Source organism: Sparus aurata, chromosome 15, assembly GCF_900880675.1.
Source record: "Sparus aurata chromosome 15, fSpaAur1.1, whole genome shotgun sequence".
In the NCBI taxonomy this organism is placed as follows: Eukaryota; Metazoa; Chordata; class Actinopteri; order Spariformes; family Sparidae; genus Sparus; species Sparus aurata.
This window is the reverse complement of record NC_044201.1, coordinates 14,958,670-14,981,621: the sequence shown is the minus strand read 5'-3', so window position 1 is coordinate 14,981,621 and position 22,952 is coordinate 14,958,670. Positions and strand designations below refer to the sequence as shown.

At 41.8% G+C, this 22,952-nt stretch overlaps 1 protein-coding gene across 1 annotated transcript in view; it reads right to left on the bottom strand.

Moving 5' to 3' along the window:
* The window catches only part of cdh23 (cadherin-related 23), a 187,034-nt gene that overhangs the window by 2,129 nt on the left and 161,953 nt on the right, over positions 1 to 22,952 (bottom strand). Inside the window, 31 exon segments of the mRNA XM_030442554.1 lie at positions 357 to 467; positions 758 to 877; positions 1,503 to 1,632; positions 2,359 to 2,419; positions 2,565 to 2,605; positions 2,751 to 2,830; positions 2,921 to 3,041; positions 3,153 to 3,250; positions 3,341 to 3,597; positions 4,805 to 4,966; positions 5,046 to 5,309; positions 5,650 to 5,779; positions 5,869 to 5,982; positions 6,077 to 6,271; positions 6,712 to 6,923; positions 7,160 to 7,337; positions 7,848 to 7,967; positions 8,223 to 8,360; positions 8,997 to 9,166; positions 9,339 to 9,563; positions 9,677 to 9,793; positions 9,889 to 10,347; positions 10,601 to 10,804; positions 10,889 to 11,014; positions 11,513 to 11,615; positions 12,664 to 12,771; positions 13,912 to 14,121; positions 14,602 to 14,735; positions 14,825 to 15,005; positions 15,727 to 15,846; positions 15,947 to 16,168. Of these exon segments, the coding sequence (XP_030298414.1) occupies positions 357 to 467; positions 758 to 877; positions 1,503 to 1,632; positions 2,359 to 2,419; positions 2,565 to 2,605; positions 2,751 to 2,830; positions 2,921 to 3,041; positions 3,153 to 3,250; positions 3,341 to 3,597; positions 4,805 to 4,966; positions 5,046 to 5,309; positions 5,650 to 5,779; positions 5,869 to 5,982; positions 6,077 to 6,271; positions 6,712 to 6,923; positions 7,160 to 7,337; positions 7,848 to 7,967; positions 8,223 to 8,360; positions 8,997 to 9,166; positions 9,339 to 9,563; positions 9,677 to 9,793; positions 9,889 to 10,347; positions 10,601 to 10,804; positions 10,889 to 11,014; positions 11,513 to 11,615; positions 12,664 to 12,771; positions 13,912 to 14,121; positions 14,602 to 14,735; positions 14,825 to 15,005; positions 15,727 to 15,846; positions 15,947 to 16,168 (4,911 nt within the window).

Here is a 22,952-nt window from a genome sequence, read left to right as displayed (position 1 = left end):
AGTTGTCTAAGAGGAGTGCACTGGGAGTTTTCACATCAGAGCATTTCAGAAGTGTGGGGAAGTGTAGAAATTGTATTTAATGCTCCATTTACAGTGATTGTCTAAACCTTCTGGTAATTTCAATCTGGTAAACTTGTCAGCTGAACTCTTCCGAGTATCTACACACTCTTTGTGACCCAAAGTCTGATTCAGGGTAGCAGAGATGGCAAAAGTGGTGAGCAGGTGCCATGTCAGGGCAGAAGACAGAGCGTCAGAAAGGGAAATCAAAGGAATGCAAGATCACTCTCCAGCGGTGTCAGACAGGAGGAGCACAGCAGCAGGTGCAGAGAGTGCAGCAGAATTTCCTTCGAGCCCACCTCAGTGACTGACGAGTGATCTCCCTGGCTGGTGGATACGTTGACAAGGCGAGCTGCAAATAGCTTTTTCAGCCTCAGGTAGTCGTCCAGGACCACCTTGAGCAGGGAACCCTGGCAGGACGGCAGTTAGGATCAAACAGAGTCTGTAACACCTGAGACACCCTCACTGTAATCAGTCCCACAGCCCCTAATCTGAACCGCTTCTGAAGTCCCTGAGGTCTCTCTCTTTGTTTTACTTCTCCGGACATACTGGAGGAGGTATTAGGAACCGTCCTCTGACCTTGTTCCCCAATGCGTTTTGGGAAAGGTGGAAGGAGACCAACGAAAATGAGGCTTGTGGGATCGGACATGGCTGTGTATGTGTGTCTCTCCCTGGATAATCTAGCATACAAGTGTCTCACCTTAATGGGTCCCTCCCTCATGATCTGACCCAGTTTAGCGATGTTGTCGTACTCCTGAATGGCTGCTCTCAAGTAACGATCATCCTCAGGCTTCGCTTGGGGCTCACGACCAAATGTACCCTGTGAGAATGACACACACACACACACACACACACGCACACAAACAAAGATGCAAACTCGTATAATCCAGAGAAGACAGATTTACTCATTACCCCACAGCAATGAAGCCTGTGGCAAAATACGGGTTCCTACAAAGTTTAGACAGTTTGGAAAATGCTTAATTTTAACTGTTATATTTTCAGGGTTAGCAATATGCTTGAATTTTAATAAACCGCTTAAAAAATGCATCATTTTCAATATAATCTGGTGTTTCATCTACACAGTCTTTCTTATTTAATAACTGAAATTAATCGATCCTGTCGTCATATTTGTTTTTGGTCTCCTGACATCAAAATTGGGAAGAATTAAATAATTCTGAGCAAAACATCAAATCAGCTAATATGAACAGTTGGTAAAAGGGATAATTCACATTGATTGCTGTGCCTACAAAAGAATTCTATAAATTTTCTGCAATTGCATTTATAGTATTGATTTATATTTGATGTTAAAGATGTTCTATAAAATCTATTTATATAGTATATTATTATAGTATATTTATATTTAGGTAGCTCGAAAGGGCTTGAATTGTAATTAAAAATATAATCTATGAAGCTCTAAATGAGCTCAGGCTGATGTTGGTACTGACATGGGTGCGTGCAGGGCTGTTCCACAGGTCAGTTATCTCACTGAGGTTCTCAGGCAAGTCGTCCTCATGGTCAGCCTGAGTGGCCAGCTCCAGGTTGCGACAGAATGGGTCCAGCCACACTGGATTAGCCCTGAAGGGGCAAACAGAATTAAACACATCAGCAACAAAAGGAAAAGGAAGAACGATGAACTACAAAAAATAACTCAGTTAACTAAGTTTTTACCTGTTTTTACCACTGTTATGTTAATGTTATGGGCTCTAAAGGTGAAATATTAGATTTCCAGCATGATCTGATACAGATGAACAGCGTTTTTCAGATGTGAGGTTACTTTAAGGAATAGTGTGACATTTTGTGAATTATCCTTATTCAATTTCTTGCCAAGATTTAGATGAGAAGATTGATACTACTCTCATGTCTTATGCTAATTATGAAGCTAGGGCAGGCTTGGCTTTGCTTGGCAAACAGCTAGCTTGGCTCTTTCTAAAGGTAACAAATCTGCCAACCAGCTCCTATAAAGCTCCCTAATCATGTTATATCTTGTTTGGTTAATCCTTCCAAAGATCTAAATCTGAAACAACACATCGTAGTTTTATGAAGTGTTACATACTGCAAATATTTCTGTGTCTAGTCTGTGCTGGTTGCCTGGCAACCTCAAAGTCTCAAACTATTCCTTCAATGTATATAAACCTTTAATTTTTAGGGTTTTTGATGTCAAAGAGAAGTTTGCGTCTCAGTGTCAGTCCTAATAACTCATACCTACTGAAAAAAACTTAAAAAACCCACACAAACTGTCGAGTATGAATTCTCTCTGAGAAACGTGTGACAAAAAGCTGTGAAATGAAGCCATTGTCTCACCCTTCAAATGAGTACTTGTTAGTGTTAGGCATTTCCAGGATATCCATTAGACCCTGGTTCCCTAGATGGTAGAGGACACATAATTTTAAGAAAACAGCCTCGCTGCAGTAAACCGACATGCTGTACTGTAATTTAACGGATGGTAAAAGCCACATCCTGTCGTTAACAGCTGGTGGGACCGTCCCGACGTCGAAGCTGCTTCTCACCTGTTGATCCTGCAACGATAGCTTTCAGTTTCCTCTGGTGTCTGCAACACAGCAAGAGACAAAAGTCACAAGAAGGTAAACATGTTGATCACTGCATGTTTCAAATGACTCAGTAAATTCAAAATTCAAACTTAATGCACATCAACATGAAGCTGCCTATTTTAGCGAGCGCTGAAGGATTCTTACACTCTGCGATAGTGCCAGTTCATTGTGACAAACAAAATCCCTGCTAAGCACAGTAGCACGGCCAGGATAATGATGACCAGCTGTGAAAGAGGAAAATAAAGTTTAAAAGCACAGAAACACAAAACATCTGCATCAGTCTGTTGCCTTCTGGAGGATCAGGCCTCGCAGACCTGTAGTGTGGTGATGTCGTCTGGTAGTTTGTCAGTGACAGCAGGCTGAACATCCACAACGTTGTATGTCCTGAACAGGTTTCTCAGCTGCTCCTTGTTCTCGTCGATCATCTGAATAACCCTGCAAAACATGAAACACCAGGGCACAGGTAAAGTCACGTCAGAACACAATCCATATGGGAGTTCTCTATAAGCTAGTATCACCAGATGTATTTCATCGAGGAAGGCACACCTTTCAACATCCAGGATGGTGTTGGTCTGATTGTTGACAACGTGAATGAGCATGTCTGTCTGTGCATAATTCACCCTGCCCTTCTTGTCCACATGGAACTGGATAACAGGAGACAAAGAGGTCAGATATTTATACAACACAAACAAAATGTATATATATAAAAAAAATTTACATTAAACAAAGCTCACCTGTATGTCATCTAAGTTGACAATGGCTCCAGTAATGTTGGACAGCAGGTTGACAAAATCTTCCTGGTTTTCACGGACTAAATCAGGGATCTCATTGAAGACTATCTTGACCCTCTGGTCATCTCGGAGAATGTAAATATTCACGTTAGTAGTTGTACTGTGTCCGGCGAAATCACATGCTAAAATCTCTAGCTGAAAGTATCCTGGGTTGAAGGCAGTGAAGAGGTCATAGGTTCGGATGATGCCATCTGTCAAACCTGTGGAAATCATGGGACAGAATATTGTTTTCTGAATAAAACAAAGTTCATGGTTCATCGTTGTATGCAAATGATTATGCTGTACGTTTTTGGCATATCTCTGGCCAGATGTACATGTCCAACTGAAACCTTGTTGAGAGATCTGAAAATATTCACTGGTTAAAGGAACCATCCCTGTCTGAAACAGTATGCACAAAATAAAAAGCGTGTCTGCAGGAAGCAAACACACGTCTACAGGAAGTCTGAGAGTCAGGTCATGATTAAAGTCAGTCACGGTGGAGCCATTTCAGTTTTTTGCATTAAACTAGATGCATTTCATTTTGATTAAAAACATTTCATATTACCCTTCATGTATTTAAAATATATGTAGGGTGATATTCTATGTCTCCTACCAACAAGAACTGTATCCAGAGCCTGATGTATTTTATCCCTCTGTGTCACAGAGCTGCATCCTTTCCAAAAACACGTCAGACGTATGGTTGCTTTGGGGCTTTTCACAGGATTTGAAAAAGCTTTCATCTTCCTGAAATACCACTTTAAGTTTGTTTAAAGACGTGGTTGTAAAAGAAACTGTATCCAACATTAAACTGTATCCAACATTAAACTCTTAAACATTAAACGGATCAGTCTGGACGGTATGTCGAACTAAGCAAGAAGACTTAAGTAATCATCTGTTGTGCTTCCAAGTCCAGAAGCTGTCTCACCGGTATGCTAGCCCACCTCACCCTATATGTGAAGTTACCTGGATAAAACCTGGGTGTTAGCTTTGCTTCTGACCAATGTCTTGATAAAAAAAACCCCAGCTCTGTTGTTAAAAATAGTTAATAGAATCATAATAAAAATAATAATAGCAACAAAGGACCAATTTCAAAATCAAGCCAATACTATTTTCCCATTATATGAAGAACTCCTCTAGGCCTTCATTTAATCACAACTGGACTATTGCAATTCCCCACACTACGTCCTTTCCCAGTCTTCATTAACTCGTCTTTAGTTGGCCCAAAATGCAGCTGCAGGGAAGCTGACTGGTGCTAAAAGTGAGCCCAGTAAAGCCCATCCATCCACCTTTGTATTTTTATGCTCTTTCGTAAAGAGGTTGTGTTTAAATGTGTTCTAAAAATAACCTTAACTTGATTTGACAAACATTGTCTTTAAATTGTGTATGAAGTTTCAAAGCAGCCTTATTGTTATGTGTAAGGAGGCTCACCAATGATGAAGATGCTGCCAACATCCTCACTGCCATTGCTCTGTGACTGGAAGTAGCGGATCGTTACTATATGGTATTGGACCAAGCTGTTATTGCCAATGTCATTATCTATAGCCAAGACCTTGATGAGCTCTGAGCCCACCTTGGCATTTGCTGCAACTCCTGAAACAAGATAGCAAAGAGGAAAGGTTACAGTGGTTCTACACAGAGTATTGCACATACATGACAGAATGCAGATTACCTGCAGTGTACTCTGGCTTAGTGAAGCGTGGTTTCTGGTCGTTGATGTCTTCCAGTTCAATGCGGACTTCCAGCAGGCTGGGATCCCGGGCAGGGTCCAGGGCTTTGGCCCGCGCTGCCCTCTGACCCCTGGGAGGGGTCCAGCTCCTGTTGCTGGAAGCCTTAATGATGATGGAGTAGACCGGGGTCTCCTCCCGGTCCAGATCCCTGTGCAACTTCAGCTCACCATCTAGACTCAAGCCAAAGTTTCCATCACTGTTTCCCCCTGCAGGAAGACATGGAAAGAATGTGTATTGAGTCATCTAAAGCACTAAAGGAATTAGCTTTAAATAGAAAAGAGAGACAGATGGATCTATACAAATGTCCTCATTATTCCAAAGCTTTTGAAGTAGACAGACTTTCATCTGACCACACAAAGGATACAAGAGCTTCCAGACAAACTGGCTGAATAAAGACGCTGTGAAACTCTTTATCCTTTATTCTCTTTACATTGGGTGGGTTAACATAAATCATATAAGTAGCAGGGAAAAGTTGAATTACATTTCTAACATGAACCGCAATATTCAACAACATGCTGCTGTGTCTGTTACAGAACACTGTATCACCTGCAATAAAGTAGTAGACGACTGCGTTCGAGCCCTCATCTGCATCCACGGCCCTGGTTACGTTCCCAACAACAGTACCCGGACGGGAGTGCTCAGGCACTGTGAGCTTCTGGTAAGGCAAGCTGCCACGCTGAGTTGCACACATACACAGACAGTTTGAAAGCACATCTTATGAACAGATTATCACATTAGGATGCATTCCGAGAGCTTCATACTCACCGGTGGTTTGAGGAAGACGGGTTCATTGTCGTCAATATCCAACAGCGCCACCTGCAGTGGCTGTGTGGTTTCGTAAGGCACTGGCTGGCCCATGTCACGGGCCACAATGATAAGCTGAGAGAGTCGTTTACACTCAGTTAGAGACACACATACCTCTACACCTCAATTCATTAACTGCACATACTGCCCACACACACAGTTGACTCACGCTGTGCAGGGCCTGTTTCTCTCGGTCCAGTTTCACAGTAGTGGTGATGACTCCAGACATGGCATCGATGTGGAAGTTTTCCCAGTCTCTGTTACCTGCTCCGGTCTGCAGGAAAGCATAGCGGACCTCTCCGTTCACCCCCTCGTCAGAGTCTGTTGCATGCACCTCATACACTGGCAGGCCTGGGGGCTGCTCCTACATGGAAGACAAAGATGGTCAGTATGTGCTTGTGTGAATCTTTTCAATTAAATCTTAAAGCTGCAGTGTAGGATTTTAGAGGATCTTCTGGCAGAAAATAAATAAGATATTTATAATTATTATTCATTACTATACAATCACCTGAAACTAAGAATCATGTTCTTGTTACCTTAGAATGAGCCTTTTCCATCTGCAGAGGGATACAACTAAATTCTGCACATCGGACCTTTAAAGGTCAACTAAAAACCTTTTGTCCCATAGTCAAATTGACATCACATAGCAAGAAGAGTATAGCTGCAATTAAATCTGCAATAACAGATTGTGATTTTGAGTAAAAGGATCTCTGCTTTTGTGTACATTTTTCCCTGCCCAAAAAAGAAGAAGAGCATACAGACAAACCAACAATAACATTCATAGGGACACGTGAATGCAGCTACCTCTGAGATATGAATAATGGTTCCATTTGCAGGCCTGACGAACACTGGTCTGTTATCATTTACATCTATGACCGTAATGATCAGGTCTGCAGTGCCCCACAGTGGAGGACGCCCCTGGTCTGTAGCCACCACAGTCAGGTTGAAACGTTCAGAAGACTGAAGCCGACGACGAGAACGCACTAGCCCTGTGTTTGGATCCAGGGAGAACGCATCTGAAAAGACAAAGAATGATCAGCGACTGAGTATAGATTTAAAGGCTGAACAAAACATAGTTTTATGCATGCCTTTTGATTGCGAGCAACATTCCTTTCACTAACTAAATATGTAATAAATAAGAACTACAATTTTATGGACATCTTTAAGAAATATCAAAGTTTTTACTGATACAGTTTTACTCCGACCAATTTATTCAGAAGATTCAGTTTGGCATTTATCAGTATATTCATACCTGAGTGGGGTCCCAGCATGCTGTAGAGTACTGCTCCATTTTCTCCTTCATCCAGGTCAGTAGCCTTCACTGTGATCACAGATGTCCCACTGGGCTCATTCTCAAACACGCTGGTGTTAAACACTCTTTCCGCGAAGCGTGGCCGGTAGTCATTGACATCAAGAACTGTCACCAGGACCTGATAAGTCCCAACAGACATGAAGACCTGAAGTATGAGGAAGTTTGCAAACACAGAATATTCCTGACAGAAGGTTATAATCAGTGCTGGGGAATAACTAGTTACATGAATGTCCTAACATTATATGTCCTACACACCGGTCCAAAGTTGCGAAGGTGCCGTCTTTTGGCATATCTACAGACAATGCAGGTCAGCAAATATCAGAGAATACTTTTCTTCTTTATTCTCAAAAAGACGTGAGCATGGGCTTCAAAAATCCAGAATTGTTGGGCCTATTTCATGCCAATCTCCACATCTTGATGAAGTCTTTGCTCAAATAAATGAATCAGCAAAATATGCTCGACTCCACCTCAGCAGCACAACTTACAGATGACAGGTCAAAGTATGTAGATCAAAGTTTTCATAAGACCTAAAGTGTATGTTCCATGTATAATATAGTTTGGTAAATGACACATCTTCAAACCCTCATTCACAAGAGATCTTTGAGTCATTACAGCCAGTGTCCTCTACCTGGACAGAGTTCTCTCTTCTGTTGTTGGAGCTGCCGCCAGGGTTGTCACGGGCAACAGCTGTTAAAGTGTAGTGGTCCTTTGTCTCTCTGTCCAGAGGAGAGAGGATATAGATCTCTCCCTGACACAAATGAGAGGAAAGGATTAGGAAGGAAGTATCGGAAACTGACTGGGAGTGGTGGTTGTATCAAGACATTTATTCAAGTATCTGACAGAAATCAAGCATGGAGTTCAAATATGTAGATTGTCTTTTCTGCACTCAAACACTTTGTTTAGACTTTAATTTCCAGGCAGGATGACGTTAAATGTTGACATCCAGCTCAGATAGGGAGCATTGGTATGGCTGATTCAACTGATAGAGTAAAGGTTAACTCACAGTGGATGGTCTGATGCCGAACTTGCCTTCCCCGTCTACAAGGCTGTACTCAATGACAGCAAAGAGGCCAGAGTCAGCATCTGTGGCACTGACCCGAACTATGATGGTGCCCAGGTCCACATTCTCAAACACAGGCTCCTACAAACACAGATAAAGACACAATTACTCTATGTCAAGTTATATGACACTTCATTTTATATATATCACTGAGACCTAAAAACATTGAGACAGAATTCTTGCTAGAAATGAATTAGAAACAGGAAGTAAAACCCCACAAACAATGGGATTTGTTAATATCTCTTAAATCATACATTTGCTAAAATGTGGCCTTTCTCAATAAATAAAATAATTACATTAACAGTTTATTTTCTTCTTTTGGTTCGCTTCTCATCTTTAGTAAACTACTGGCAATTCCTTTTCAGAAACAGATGTAACTAATGAGGAGAGAATTCATGTGGTCATCACTGTCACATGGTCTCCTCTTTAATTCAATCAAGCCTAATCCAAGGTCAAACATAGCATATTTCAATCCACTAGATCTGGGTTTTGTTGATCCGCAAAAAAAAGTAATGACTCACAGATGCCAGCCACCTAGATACGCCTGATTTTTTTCAAACAAGATCCATAAATGATTCCCCTAAAAGTGAAAAAGTAAAAAAAAAAAAAATCCTCTGCAATCATTTCTAGTTCAAGGGGTCTATTCTAATCCATTCGTTCAGCATTTTTTTGTGTAATCCTGCCGCCTTTTTTTCTTCTTAATACTCCATTTAATACCTGATATGAGGGTTGTAGGAAGAAAGGATTGTTGTCATTCACATCCACTATACGTAGATAAACCGGCAGCTCAGCTATCCTGGGAGGGGTGCCATGGTCCTGGGCTCTTATCGTGAAATTCAGCCATTGTACCTGCTCGAAATCCACCGTCTGGTTGGCCACAATCTTGCCTGAAAATGTTTAAACACAGTGATAGTAGGATTAAGACTCATCTGAACAAAAATAAATGCACAGGATGACATTATAAGTCACACATTACTTAGGGATGCTAGAAACTTTTGAACTGGCTGATATTCATAGTGCTAGTGAATTGAACATGTTTGTGGGTGCTGGTGGTCATACCAGTGGACGGGTCCTCCAGTCTGACGTATCCCCCTCGAGGCAGGTGGAGCAGCTGATAGATGACCTGGCCGTTGGGACCTTTATCTGGGTCTACAGCAGATACTGACAGCAGTGTCGTGCCTGGCTGAGCTCCTTCTAAAATCTTCTCTGTGAAGTTGGACACTCCGAAGGGCCGGAAACGAGGCGCATTGTCATTCACATCCAACACGTTAATGGTTAGTCTCGCTATGGAGGAAAAGGTCATATTGATAAGGGACAGACCGAGTGAACATAAGAAACATAGAAAATTGAACGAGGATGAAACCAAAGTAAAGTTTCCTGTTAGAAAATAGACTTACCATTAGGAACACTGCCTGACTTGTCAATAACTTCACTTGCGTTATCATGAACGGACACAATGATCTCAAATGTTGCTACCAGCTCTCTGTTGAGTGGGTTGCGTACAAACACAGCACCTGAAAGTTCACCAAGACACCAATTCATTTATCAATTTATCAACATCATGTCAAAATTAAATTATGTGAATCAAGATTTGAGATCCAAGTCTAACCAGTGTGTAAATCAATGCCGAAGGACTCCTGCAGGCCGTCCACTGGATTGTTCCCATCATCCTTTGCTTCTACTGAGATGATGTAATACTCCAGCCGGGGGTGCAGATCAGGGTCCTCAGCGGTCAGCGTGGCCACCACGACACCAGGCGGTGTGGACTCATTGACATTTATCATGGTTACAGGCTCTATAAAACGGGGCCGAGAGTCGTTTACATCATCAAGGATGACCGTTAGTGTGGCTGTGCCCGACAAGGCAGGTGTGCCGCGATCAGTTGCCATGATGACAAGGCGGTAGGATCCACGTTCTTCTCTATCGAGGGTGCTGTTGCCCACCATGACGGCTCCAGAGAGCGGGTCAATCACGAAACGGTCCTGAGCGCCGCTCTCCAGCCGATACATCAGCCAGCCATTAGAGCCAGAATCAGCGTCGGTGGCAGACAGCTGAGTCACCACCACACCTGGAAGAGATAAAGTAGTTACAAGGACACAAACACACTGTCCCAACATGTAAACCCTTAACCTTCCCACAGGGGAGAGCAACGGAAGTCTAGATAATTACAGGAAGAAATTTTAAATGATTAATTCCATCTAATGATCTGTCAGTTACAACTTAAACCTGCTGAATGTTGATTATTTGTTGTTTTTTTAAAATACGATTATGCTTCCAGCCCACTCATATACAGATCATTAGGCAGAAGATGAACCACACACCAGTGAGGCTGTTCTCAGGGAGTCGGGCACTTAAACTGGATGGGCTGAAAACAGGAGGGTTGTCGTTCTGGTCCAGGATGGTGACTGTGAGCGGGACGCTACTGTTTAGACCTCCTACATCCTCCCCAACCAGAAACAGCTCTACCCGAGGCTCCTGAAATGCCTCACGGTCCAACCTTGCCCCCTGACGCACATATATCACACCTGGAGGGAGACATAAAAACAATTGCATCACAACTTTCTTTATTTGTCTTTCTCTGTCTATTTGCTGGGGAGTCATAATGTTACCAGTATTTGCATCCACAGTAAAGAGGTCCTGCCTGGCACCCAGCAGGTGGTACTTCACTACAGCATTGGGTCCGATGTCTTTATCCTCAGCCAGAACTGGCCCATTTAACACTGTTACAGTTTTGCCTAAAGGAAGGGTAGAGATAGAGGTGGATAAGAAAAATGGTCAGAGTCAGGTCGGAATCTTTTACACTAAGCCAGCAGCCCCATGTTGATGTAGCTGTTACAGACTGAATCATTTTTTCTTGAGAGTTGGCATCAGCAAGATTTGGCTTTCTATCAACGATGAAGGTCACTGCTAAAAATGTTGCTGCTATGATAAACTAGGAATCATATTCTGCATTCAAACAATATAGCTTGTGAGTCCTTGGTAACTGGTTGGTGTTTGTTGTGAACAAATCCCTCTGAAAATGTAAAGTTGTCAGACCTTCCACCTCACCCCTAACTTTCAAAGTGAAAGAAAAGAAAAAAACTTCACTGAATATAAGCCTGATGTAAACAAAGCCAGGAAATGGGGGAGACGGTGTCACAGACAGTGTGCTGGCAAGATGCTTTGTTGTGCAGTTACAGATTGCCCCCACTCAAGGGAGAAGAGAAAGGTAGACACACCAGTGTGAGTGCTACCTGCTGCAGAGTTCTCTGTGATCTCAGCCCTGTAGCTGCTCCTGGTGAATATGGGTCTGTTGTCATTCTCATCCAGGATGGTGATCACCAAGATGTCTGAATCCTGGTGGTGTGAGACAGAAAAAGTAACAATTTTATGAGCAAAGGATAATGTTGTTGTGAGACGTCAGAACAGAGTGGTCTCGCAGCTGTTTTGCTGTGCATAAACCCAACGTTCAAAGTGTTACTGGCTGACTTCTTTTTGCAGCTCTGGGTTACAACATTTTCTCACCTTTCCCACAAAGGCAACACTTAAAGCATCTCACATTGTTTTTGTTGCAAAAAAACCTTGCAACTGCACTTTGAGAGTTTCTGAAGTTTATTTGAAGTAAAAAGTGTGCATGAGGTTCTCATTATTAGGAAGGTACAACACATGTACTCTATTCCCATAAAACCGAGCCAAAGGCTACAACGGTACTTAACTGCACAGTATCTAATTTATGCCATATAGAGACTCTCAATCAAACTAAATAAAAACAAGGAAAACAAAAGATGTCGTGAGATGATGTGACATTGTGTTGGATCACGGGAGTTCATTGTAAAACAACCACTCGCAATGAAAATGTACGTGATCTTAGTGAATTTGAAGAGGTAATTTATCAATGTTAGTGGACTTCTTTTCTCACTGGTGTTTATCTGGATGCTAAAGAGACAGGTGACATGTAGGATAATGTAAGTACTCAACTCAATGAAGTAAATAACAAAGATCGAATTGTTCTGAGACATTTGATGTGGAAAAGTACATATCATACATGCAGGAGAGATGATCTGCCTTGACCACAAAAGACATGCATAAAGAAATGTGTCCTAGATTTTTGTAATTTCCTGAAATTAAGATCTGGTGGAGAAAATCTGCAGAAAATCCTGCACAATCCTGCTCCCCTTAAAGCAAGTACATATTGGCTGCGTGCAACTCATTCAAATTGAGGTAAAACATTTGAAAAAAATTAATGAATTCCAAATTGTTACATTTTTGATGTTATTTGGAGCTGCCAATGTGCAAAACTGGGAAGTGCACCCCATTATGAATTACTCATGAGCTGACTTGAAATTAATCAGTTAGCAGTGTTATACGATTGTTTCAGTGGTCTCTCTTTGAAGAGTGAAATTACCCTGCGAGCGATGCGAGGATTCTCAGGGTTGTCTTTGACAGTGATGGTGAGTCTGTACTCTGCCACTCGCTCCCTGTCCAGTCGTCTGTTCACCTGCACCACTCCTGTCTGATAGACACAGAGAGGAAGAGGTAAGCCATCATATATTACCTCTGTAAACCCACATACTGCAACAGTATTTTCTTCAGTCTTTTCACATACAGTATATGCCATAAACTGACAAATGTGTTAGCTGGCAACATCTGCTGATCTGTTATTTTCTTTGTGTCAAGGAGGTGATATCTACAAGACTGTAGATGAAAGGGAGCAGCAACACCTGCCCCGAGTCATGTTAAACTGGCAGCAGGCATGTGAGATCAAATCTGGGAGATGCCATCCACAAGACTCACACTTGCACATGCTTTACTTTACGTCCCACCTGCTCCACATTCACCACATTAGTAAGTTGTATTTTTCTGTTTTCTTATTAAAGATCACATGAAGTTGAATGAGTGTTTAAGAGTCTAAGAGTTTTTGTCACATATGCCTTGTGTGATATGTCATCTATATTATCTAGCTCAATACTGACATACATTTTGTTTTGTTATTAATTTTAATGTTTTAATATCATGTATAATACATTTCCTGGAAAACAGAAATAAATGTATCCAATAAAATGCTTTCTTGAATTTTATGGACTCCGCCAGTTTTTGCAGGCCGGGCTGATTATTGACAAAAACACAACTTTATAACTATTTTCACTGGATCATATGCTCTGTCAAGATTTCCTACAGTTTCCCGTGATATACTTTGCCTGCTCTGCCTCAGCTCTCGGTGATTTACATTTTCTTGATGGTCAAATAGCTTTACTTGTTGATAATCATAGCTGCCATTAGTTACCTAGCTGCAAAAATAAATAAAAAAACCCTTGGTACTGTATACCCTCTTGCCAAACTGGCCTCTGTTGGTCTTGGGGGCTGTGTTAAATAGCACTCCACCAGTCGTCTCATGGGAACTTTAAAGAGTTTATTTACAGGCTGATAGGCTGTGTTTTGCTGCCCTCTCTGTCCTCTGTTTCAAGCCTGTTTCACCCAGTTGGGTGTGGTTGGATGCAGTCAGATGTGTCACTTTATTGTGCTCTATTACACCTGTAACCACATCCAAAAGGGATGTCAACAGGTCCTGGAGAACACCGGCAAATTCAACTAGAATAGCAGAGACATGTTTTTAAGGGGTTGTTGGTGACTCCACACCATCTCTTTATCTCACCGTGTCATTGATGTAGAAAGCTCCATCATGGTTGCCAGCAGTGATGTTGTAAGTGAGCAGTGCATTGCGTCCACTGTCTGCGTCTCGAGCTTGGACTCTGGCCACAGAAGTGTGTATGGAGGCACCTTCACTCACGCTGGTGTTGTGAGGCAGGTTCAGGAGGACTGGGTCGTTGTCATTGATGTCCCTAACGTGGACCCCCACCACCACCTGAAGAAAAAACATCAAGATTAAAAATAGAACTCTACCTTTTCACAGTCACTCTATTTAGATTGTGTAAAATAATGTTGGATGGATCATACAACAACTCCTTTTAAATTAAAAAATATTCATTAGGAGCTGCACAAATGTTAACATTGGATGTACATGTAAAATTATGATGCGGCCCAAACATCTACCTGGGACTTTCAGTTTCCATAGTATATATGGGCTAATGCTACCTTTTGAAATATTGCATCTTTATCTGGCACGATGATTGACTTGGTGAAGTAGTATACTGTTATTTTTTCAGTATGTTGGTCGTGTACAAACCTCACAAACCATCTGTTACTTGTAGGAAATGCACGTTTCTGTATGTTGTTATTAAATTTGCAGCACAGAAGTGAAACTTGTAAGACCCTGATTGCTCAAGAGGATATGGTGAGAGTGTGGGGCTGCTTGCATGTGTATGTTTGCGTAATGAAGGCCCACCGAGCTGTTGCGAGATGGGGTTCCCAGGTCTCGGGCTGTGACTGTGATGTTATAGAAGGCTGTTGTCTCTCTGTCCAGCTCGACGTCCTTCCTCACCCGAAGCTCGCCCTCCACTGGAGAAACCATGAACTCATCTGACAGGAGGACAGAGAAACACGCTTAGAGACACATAGTATGGATTTGATCATAAATTAATTTCTCGACAGAACAATCCAATACTAACTCTGGTGATCTCCACCGGTGATGCTGTACTCCACTTTGCCGTTGAGCCCAGAGTCTTCATCACTGGCTCTCAGAGTCCAGACCCGAGGTCCTGGCTGGCCCTCAGTGACCTCGAAGGGTCCTTCATAGGCTTTGGGAAAAGTGGGTGTCACATCGTTCAAATCTAGGACATTAACCAGCACCTGAAGAGGGAGCAAGAGGGGGTGTTAAACACATCTGTAATGAGAGAGCTGACTGATTGTGACATGCATGTGGAGGAAATAGGAAGAAAACTAGCTCTCAGTAATGTGGTTTTCTACATGCAGCTTTAGCACGTATGACTGTCTCTACCACTAGTATCATCATAGCATAAATACATTTTTGAAGGTAATAGAAGGATTCTCACAATTTGGACATCAAATTCAAACCATGCCATGAGATCCTTTAGAAATCCTTTGTTTCTACTAACACAAATACACATTAAAGGTTGCATGTATAAGAATAGACTTTGGTGTTTCTTCTAGTTTATGCATTTTATCTAAAAGTAAAGATGCTGTCCTTTTATTTTTTACATTTTTATCTCTTATTTTGTAAGAGACAAAAATTGAGGCAAAAGATTTCAGGAATATCTCCAGTGTTCACCTTGTTCCATGCGTATGTTCATGTTGGAAGACGTACATTTGGGCTGCTACTGAGAATTCCGATTATATTTATTATTATTTAAAACAACAATTTATAACCTTTTCACCATAAAAAATAATAGCTACAAAATCATGTTGAATGTGCAGTGTCTTGTCATCAGCAAATGATGACCATTTTTGGCTTGCATTACTCTGCTACTCAGTTCATCAACCAATTGTTTCAGTTCTTAAATCTAAAATGTTAAATCTAATTTTGAATATAAAACCATGTGTCTCTGATTACTGTTGTGCTGGATGTCAAGCGAAGAGCAGGATCAGGACACTGGTCTGTAGCTGTGACAACCAGGGCGTAGTGTCCATTGCTGATCTCGAAGTCCAGCTCCTTTACAGCCGTAATCCTCCCCTAAATGCACGCACATGCACATCATACACAGAGAGTTAATGATTGCTTTTGTTTTCCCAGTTGCCTGTAACACCATACTATAACAGTTTTCATGTCTCACCGTGAAGCTGTTTATATGAAAGGTCTGGATCAGGTTGCCATGAGCGATAGCATATCGCAAGGTGCCGTTCAGATCCTCATCCGGGTCGATGGCTGTCACCGTGGCGATGGTGGCACCCACTGTGTCTGGCCCTTCGCTCAACACTGTGACATACTCCTCCTCTGGAAACTCTGGAGCATTATCGTTCTCATCAACAATGTGAACGTTGATGGTGGTTGAGGTCTGCGTGAGAAACAGAGACATGAGAACACTTTTTTACAGCTGCTTCTGCTATTTATGGATTATTGTATTACACTGACAATATTTGATTCACCTCCAGCAGTTATAACACTGAAAGATTTTACCGTCACGTATCACAGCTGCAAAATATATCATTTCAGCATTTACATTGCAGTGTAGTAACATCACAATATCAAGTCAGGGAAATTAACTCAAACATGTCCTGCGACAACTTTTTTCTGCTTGATACAAAAGGAGAAATCACGGGGTCCTCATCAATGACTTATCTACAAAAGAAGTATGTGTGGTATAACTTAAATTACTCTGATTCAAGGGTTGTTCAATACATGGGAGTCTGTTGCTTGCAATCAATTTATCACCCACAGCAAGAATTACTTTGATTGTTTGATAAAGTGGTCCTCTACACAATCACCCCAATCATCAGTTACCTTGTGAAATTTCCTGTGTTTTTTCATGTTGCAATTATATATTGCCGAAAACCAACTTATCGCAATGCGGGTTTTCTCCACTAATGTGCAGCCCTGTGATGTATCATCACACTAGAGCGCAAAGATCACAACAGGACTCGAGTTGAAAGCCGAACCTACAAAACAGTAAGATAATCGGCTAAGCCATGTTTGTTATTTAAAAATAACGACCTAACAGTAATGTCTTGTCAATCATTAGTAAATTCTCTGAACGGCTTTTCTTCATCTCACGCTACAACCACTCCCACACCTTCATACATTGTTTATTACAGTCTGACTCATGAGGGTTTTGGCAAGAAGGTTATGTTCAGGTTGTGCTGTCTGTACGTATGAAGGCACATGTGACAGGTAATATGCAGGATTCCTTTAACATGGGAGAATGAAACAAGACAGTAGACTGGAGTGTATTTTGTTACAGCAGAGAGAAGATGCTTTTAGGGATCCAAAAGCTCTGATTGCTTTTCCAGTTTCACCTACTCACTCTCAAACAAGAGAATCTAAAAATGTGCTACTTGAAAGCGTGCAACTGCAAAGTAAGCAGTAACTAAAGTTATCAAATAAATGGAGTAAAAGTACAAAATCTGCATCAAAGTAAATAGCAGAGTAGAGGTATAAAGTAGCAGAAAATGGAAAAACTCAAGTGAAGTCCAGGTATCTCAACACTGTACTTAAGAACGGCACTTGACTAAATGCACTTAGTTACATTCGATCACTGTTTAAAAGTGAAGTGGAAGAAAAACAGTGGTGGATCCTGAATGAAAACACTGGGAGAATCTGATACATAAGCCAAAGTATCATTGTGTGGAGTAAAGGGTTGAGTGTTGATGTAATTCCTGCTCCACCAGTCTGACCTCCCAGTTCTCCTCCCAGTCCTCCTGAAAAGATGAACCAACTGACAAACACCCTCAGGCCGTTTCAATCTAAGTGGCAGTTGGAATTTTGCGATACTGTGATTACTGCTGCCAGCTGTTTGTTTGTATTTATTATAGAGCAAACAATGACAAATAATTACAACTGAGGTTATCCAAAATGATGCTAACTTAATCCTATATACAATATGCTATATTCATTGTTGTTGTTCAAGTTGTAACCATATTAGTTGGGCGATACTAGCAAATAAAGCAATAAAGTGCACAGATTTTGCACATGCAGTTCTGTTTACTGTCACGTGGAGATCTACTCAGCCTGTCAAACCACTTTTATAATAACATCTGTGGCACATGGTTAGCTCAGCTTGTGTTTGAAAAAACAAAGACAGAAAGTCTTTGTGACAGACTGGGTGCAAGGTGCTTGCAAGATATGGACATTTCAAGTCAAGTCAAGTCAGTTTTATTTATATGGCCCAAAATTGCAATTCACATTGCCTCAGCGGGCTTTACAATCTGTTCAGTGAACGAGATCCTCTTTCTTTAGACCCTTGATTTGAGTGGAGAAAAACTCACCCAAAAAAAAAAAAAAAAGTGAAGAAAGTGAGTATCTACTCTCCCTCACGCTGATGGAAAGTCAGTTCAAGTTTCTGAGTCCACAAAACATTCCTGGAGCTTCACAGCGCAACAGCGTTGTAGCTTTCTCCTCATGAACTGAAGTAGATGGGGACTTGTTTTACTTTTTGAATGACAAAATACAGACGGAAAAAACGAAACAAAATCCTAAACAAATTTGCAAAGAAATTATATACATCCTTTCTTAAGTGGAAGTCTTTACTGCAGCTGTTACGAGCTAAAAGTGATGTCACACACACACACACACTGTCTGAAGTGTGTGCATGAGCTTGACTGCGAATCAAGGGTGTAAATAACTTCAGTTTGGCTGCCAGGGACTTGGATTACTAGCTGTGAGGAGCCATTTTATGTTTTTGTTTGGGTTTATGTTTTTTTTTACATTTAAAAACACAACACACATACGCAGCCGACCCTGGTTTGATTCCGGCTGGAGGTCCTTTGCTGCATGTCACATCCCCCTCTCTCTCCCATATTTCCTATCTGTCTACTGCTTAATAAAGGTGTCTATGCCGGAAAAAATCTTTAAAAAAAAACAAAAAAACATCTATTTCAGTTGTTTAGGAGTATACCGAAACAGTTTTAATGTGAAGCTAAAAAGTAAAAACTAAAACTGAAACTATTATCTGCAGACTAAATGTTTAAAAAGGTTCTGTGTATGTTTGTGATTGGCCTGCTTCATCTGTGCTCTACTCATGAGGGTGTAGCAGAGAGAGAGACAGAGACAGAGAGGGAGAGAGAGAGAGACAGAGACAGAGAGAGAGAGGGAGAGAGAGAGAGCGAGAGAGAGAGAGAGAGACTCTTGACAGCAGTGGGAGGAGCCTCTTGCCTCATTGTGTCACGTTACTTCAGCGCTTCAAAGTTCAGATGCACCACATCAACTTGGAGACAAAGTGACGAGGACCTGTCAGCTGCCTCTCTGTGCTTAAAGTTGAGCGGGTTTGTTTAGTCCAAGAGCGAAGAGGGGAAAACGTTTTTTTAAAAAGTCTCCTTGTTGAATAAGAATAGCAGCAGAACAGTCTGAGTGAGGCATCAACATCCAGCCAGCCATGGAGTGGGTATTACCCTGTCGGACATCACTCTGTGGACAGAGGCTTACGCTCTGGCTCTGCTCTGCTCTGCTTTACATCGCTGGAGGTAAGAGACTCCAACTACTGTCAGCTGCTGTTTACTGTCCGGGCGTGTGTCAACTTGTCGACATCTTTCTTTAAGTGACTAGCCGCTGGACTGGGCTCACTGATGGACAACAATACGTTTTATTTTTTCCAGCTCGTTAAGAAAGTAAATGACAGGCCGAGCTAAACTCCGTGTCGTAGCCTGAGTCTGGACGTCTGAAATCACCCGGGTCAACAGGAGAAAGTTCATGTGCCTCTCTTGAGGGCTGTCAAAAGAGCTGCTGTTTACTTTTTAATAACCGCGCTCAAATCGTGCGTCAAGGTGGAGCAAGACCTCGACGTAAACCTTCTGTAAAGACTCTTTGCAGATATGTCCCTTATTTTATCTGATTTTTTAATTTTATTGTGTTTGTATACATTCATGTTGTCTGCGTGAAGTGAACACGGTTTCACGCTTTTCAGACTTGGTGTGCTGCTGCTGTTGTTTTGAGACAGAACATCTGGTGTGAAGCTGTTTTTGAAAGCCCCTCCCATGGGATGTAGAGGAGTGTAAACCCACCTTATACTAACTCTTTACGACAAAGCCGCAAATTGAACACTGGCCGTGGACGTTTTTAGACCGAAGAGTCGTAAAATATTCAGAAACGTACACAACTTGGTACATAAAATCAGGGAGGCATTCCTGGGCTGTGTGTATGGTGAGTTCAAGGACCCGTGCCTCCAGAAATAAAATGAGCTATGGCAAACTTTTTACAATAAATAAATGAATAAATAAATAAGTGTGTAATCAGCTTTAATCAAAATGCAGTGATTTTTTTTTTTTTTTTAAAGGACTTTACATGAAGTTAAAGGAATTGAGGCTGGAGGAGACAGGAGAAACAGCTGTTGCCTTCAGGGTTCAGTCTGTTTCACTCAAACACCCCTGAGACCTTACAGAGGTTATCAGTTGTCGGCTTTAGGATTTGGTTTATGTAGATAAGCTCGTGAGATAAGTCTGTCAAAGGCTACTAGTGTTGTTTGCTGAATTTGAGTCTGATCCACCCCACACGCAAATCTTCCTATATGTTGTTCACAACACGTTTAAATTTAAAATGTTTCCAGATACTAAGATATCTATTACAAATTATCTAAAGTCAATCTGTAGTGCATGTTTCTATATATAGCTATAGTTTTTAAAAAAAAATCATGTACGCAGACCTGTAAAACTCAAGAGGCTCCAGTAAAAAGTCTAACTTTAGGTCCCCGTGGTGCCCTCCCTTCAGCCCTGATATGCCGTCTTTGTTTGGAAGTTTCCTTCCTTTCAGCCTATGATGAAAACAGCTGTTTGTGCCCTGGCCAATAATGGGTTTCTCCTCCGCAAAACATGACTTGAGATAAACAGAGCAATAATCAGTGGCTCTTTTCCTCCCTGTCGGGATAAGCATTTAACTCCCTGTGCAGGACAATGGCACAGTCAGAAATGGTCAATAAACTCCACAGGATGTGAGTGCCCACTCCTTCTCTGTCTCAGCTACTTTCTCCTCCTGTTGTGTCAGAGCCTCAGTCGTGCATTGATCCCCTGTCCTAAATTAATAAGTCATTATTAGGGTGCAGCTCTAAAAAATGGTTTCCTGGGTCAATCTCATCAACGGGAACAGGCCTGACCGGGGAGGGACTGTCAGTGAGTGTGTTGACGTGCAGCAGCTGTGTGGGCACACACTGCATGAGTAATAAGAAGACAGTGGAGGAGGGGGAGCTCCTTTGTTCTTTTCTGACTTTTGCGGGTATCACAAGGGTCTGTCAAACATTTGTAGCTGAACGCTTGGTAATGGATGCTTAGTATGACGAGAGTATGATGAGTAAAATATGCCCACGCACATCAGTGGCCCTCATACTTCTAGTAAAGACGCGTTTCCCACACTGGTGATTCTATGAACAGCCCAAGGGTATGACATTGACAGTCACTGAGAGAACCTTGGCTCTGCTTTTAGTCACAGCGTTAAAAAAAAACAGCAACCTAAAGAGCTGTAGTGGGTAAAGATCTTAAATATTTATAATAGAAACAATATAGCCACACTGTCAGTAGTGAAAAGGATCAAAAATGAGAGAGGAAGCAGACAAACTAGTTTATAATAATTAGGTCACATTCTTAAAACTATGTAATACAGCACTTTTACTGTTTGAAAAATATAAAAAGCCCATATGCACTTTCCAAATGACATTTAATCTGTGTGGTTGCTGCAGTTAAAAAAAAAAACAACAACCTTTGAGTGATGTTGTAAATGTGCATTTTGAGCAGCATTATGCAATCCTGTAGTAACATTGCTAAATGACGTACATAAAGAGGAAGTTGTTTAAGTAGCACTTGCGCAAATAAGTTTATCACAAATTGGAGCACAAAGACACAGCAAATGGCTATTATTAAATATCATGGATCCCTGCACATGGTGACCTTCTTCACTGACCTGTAACCAACTTCTTCTTATGACTTGGTGGCCTGAAGTGCCACATATTAACACTTCCTGTGGCTGAGGAGATGCTTAATTTATGTCTTTGTTATGCCAGGAGCTTCACCTGAAACTTTCTGTGTGTAGAGGGGCTAATCAGGGATCCTCCTGCTGGTTTCATTACCGCCCTGTAATGGGTTGGATAATCATTACCATTACAGTAGGTGTGAAAAAGGGTGGGACTTGAGGTGTGTTTGTGGGGGGAGGAAGCAGCTGTTGTACAAACACAGGTAGAAAAACTCATGCCAGTGAAAGAACACTAGATTCACCAGCAGGGTTTATTCAGTAGCCTGTGCTGCATCATCACCCTATTAATACAGAAGAGTAATAGAAGTATACAGAAGTATACTTTTGCTGCAGTAGATCAAATAGTTAGACTTGGTATGAAGACATGTTTAATTAATTCACACAGGCTGTGCTGCATGTCTGAATGTAAGGAGGCTGTCAGAGGCAACATGTCCGAAACAGGCTGGCATTCAGCCTTAAAACAAAGGAGAGCCTGTTTCTGGGCCCTGAGGGGCTATCAGGATCCTGAGAACGGAGATCAGAGAAGGAAACTTAGCTCTATAATGGAGCCCAAACTCGGATGTCTGGTGTGCACAAGTGACAGGAACCTTGTCTGTACCAGACATGGGGCAAAGCTTGCTGTCTGTTTATACCTGATTGTAACCACATCAAGACAGCTCACAGTGTTGACACAATGTTAACACCACCCAGCTGCAACCTTATATGCTTTAAAATCACATTCTTTGTCACTAAAGCTGTTTACAAAGGTCTGGTCTTGTAAGTAAGGCATAGCTGAAATACATATGATTATGACAGTATTTCCCAGCTGGCAACCTCCACTTCAGCCAGGCAATATTTAGAATTAAATGTATATTTTAACACATTCTCAACAGAAACTCTCCATCCTGCAGCTGAAATCCATCTCCACTAGTGTAAATGGGGTCAGAGTTGTCAAAAAGAAGGGCATTGAGGAAGGCAGGGCGGGTGTGAAACAGGAGAGGCAAAGGGCTTCCCCTCCTATTGTCCCATCACGCAGGCAGGAACAGCCGTGGGGGCAACAGTTTCACTTTAATCACCCTCCCTGTTCTTCCTATTGCTTTTCCTGGCGCACAATGGCTACTCCACAGCTCAGTCACACACACAGGAACATGGCACGCACCTCACGCTCTGTGACACTTACACAGGATGTGCAC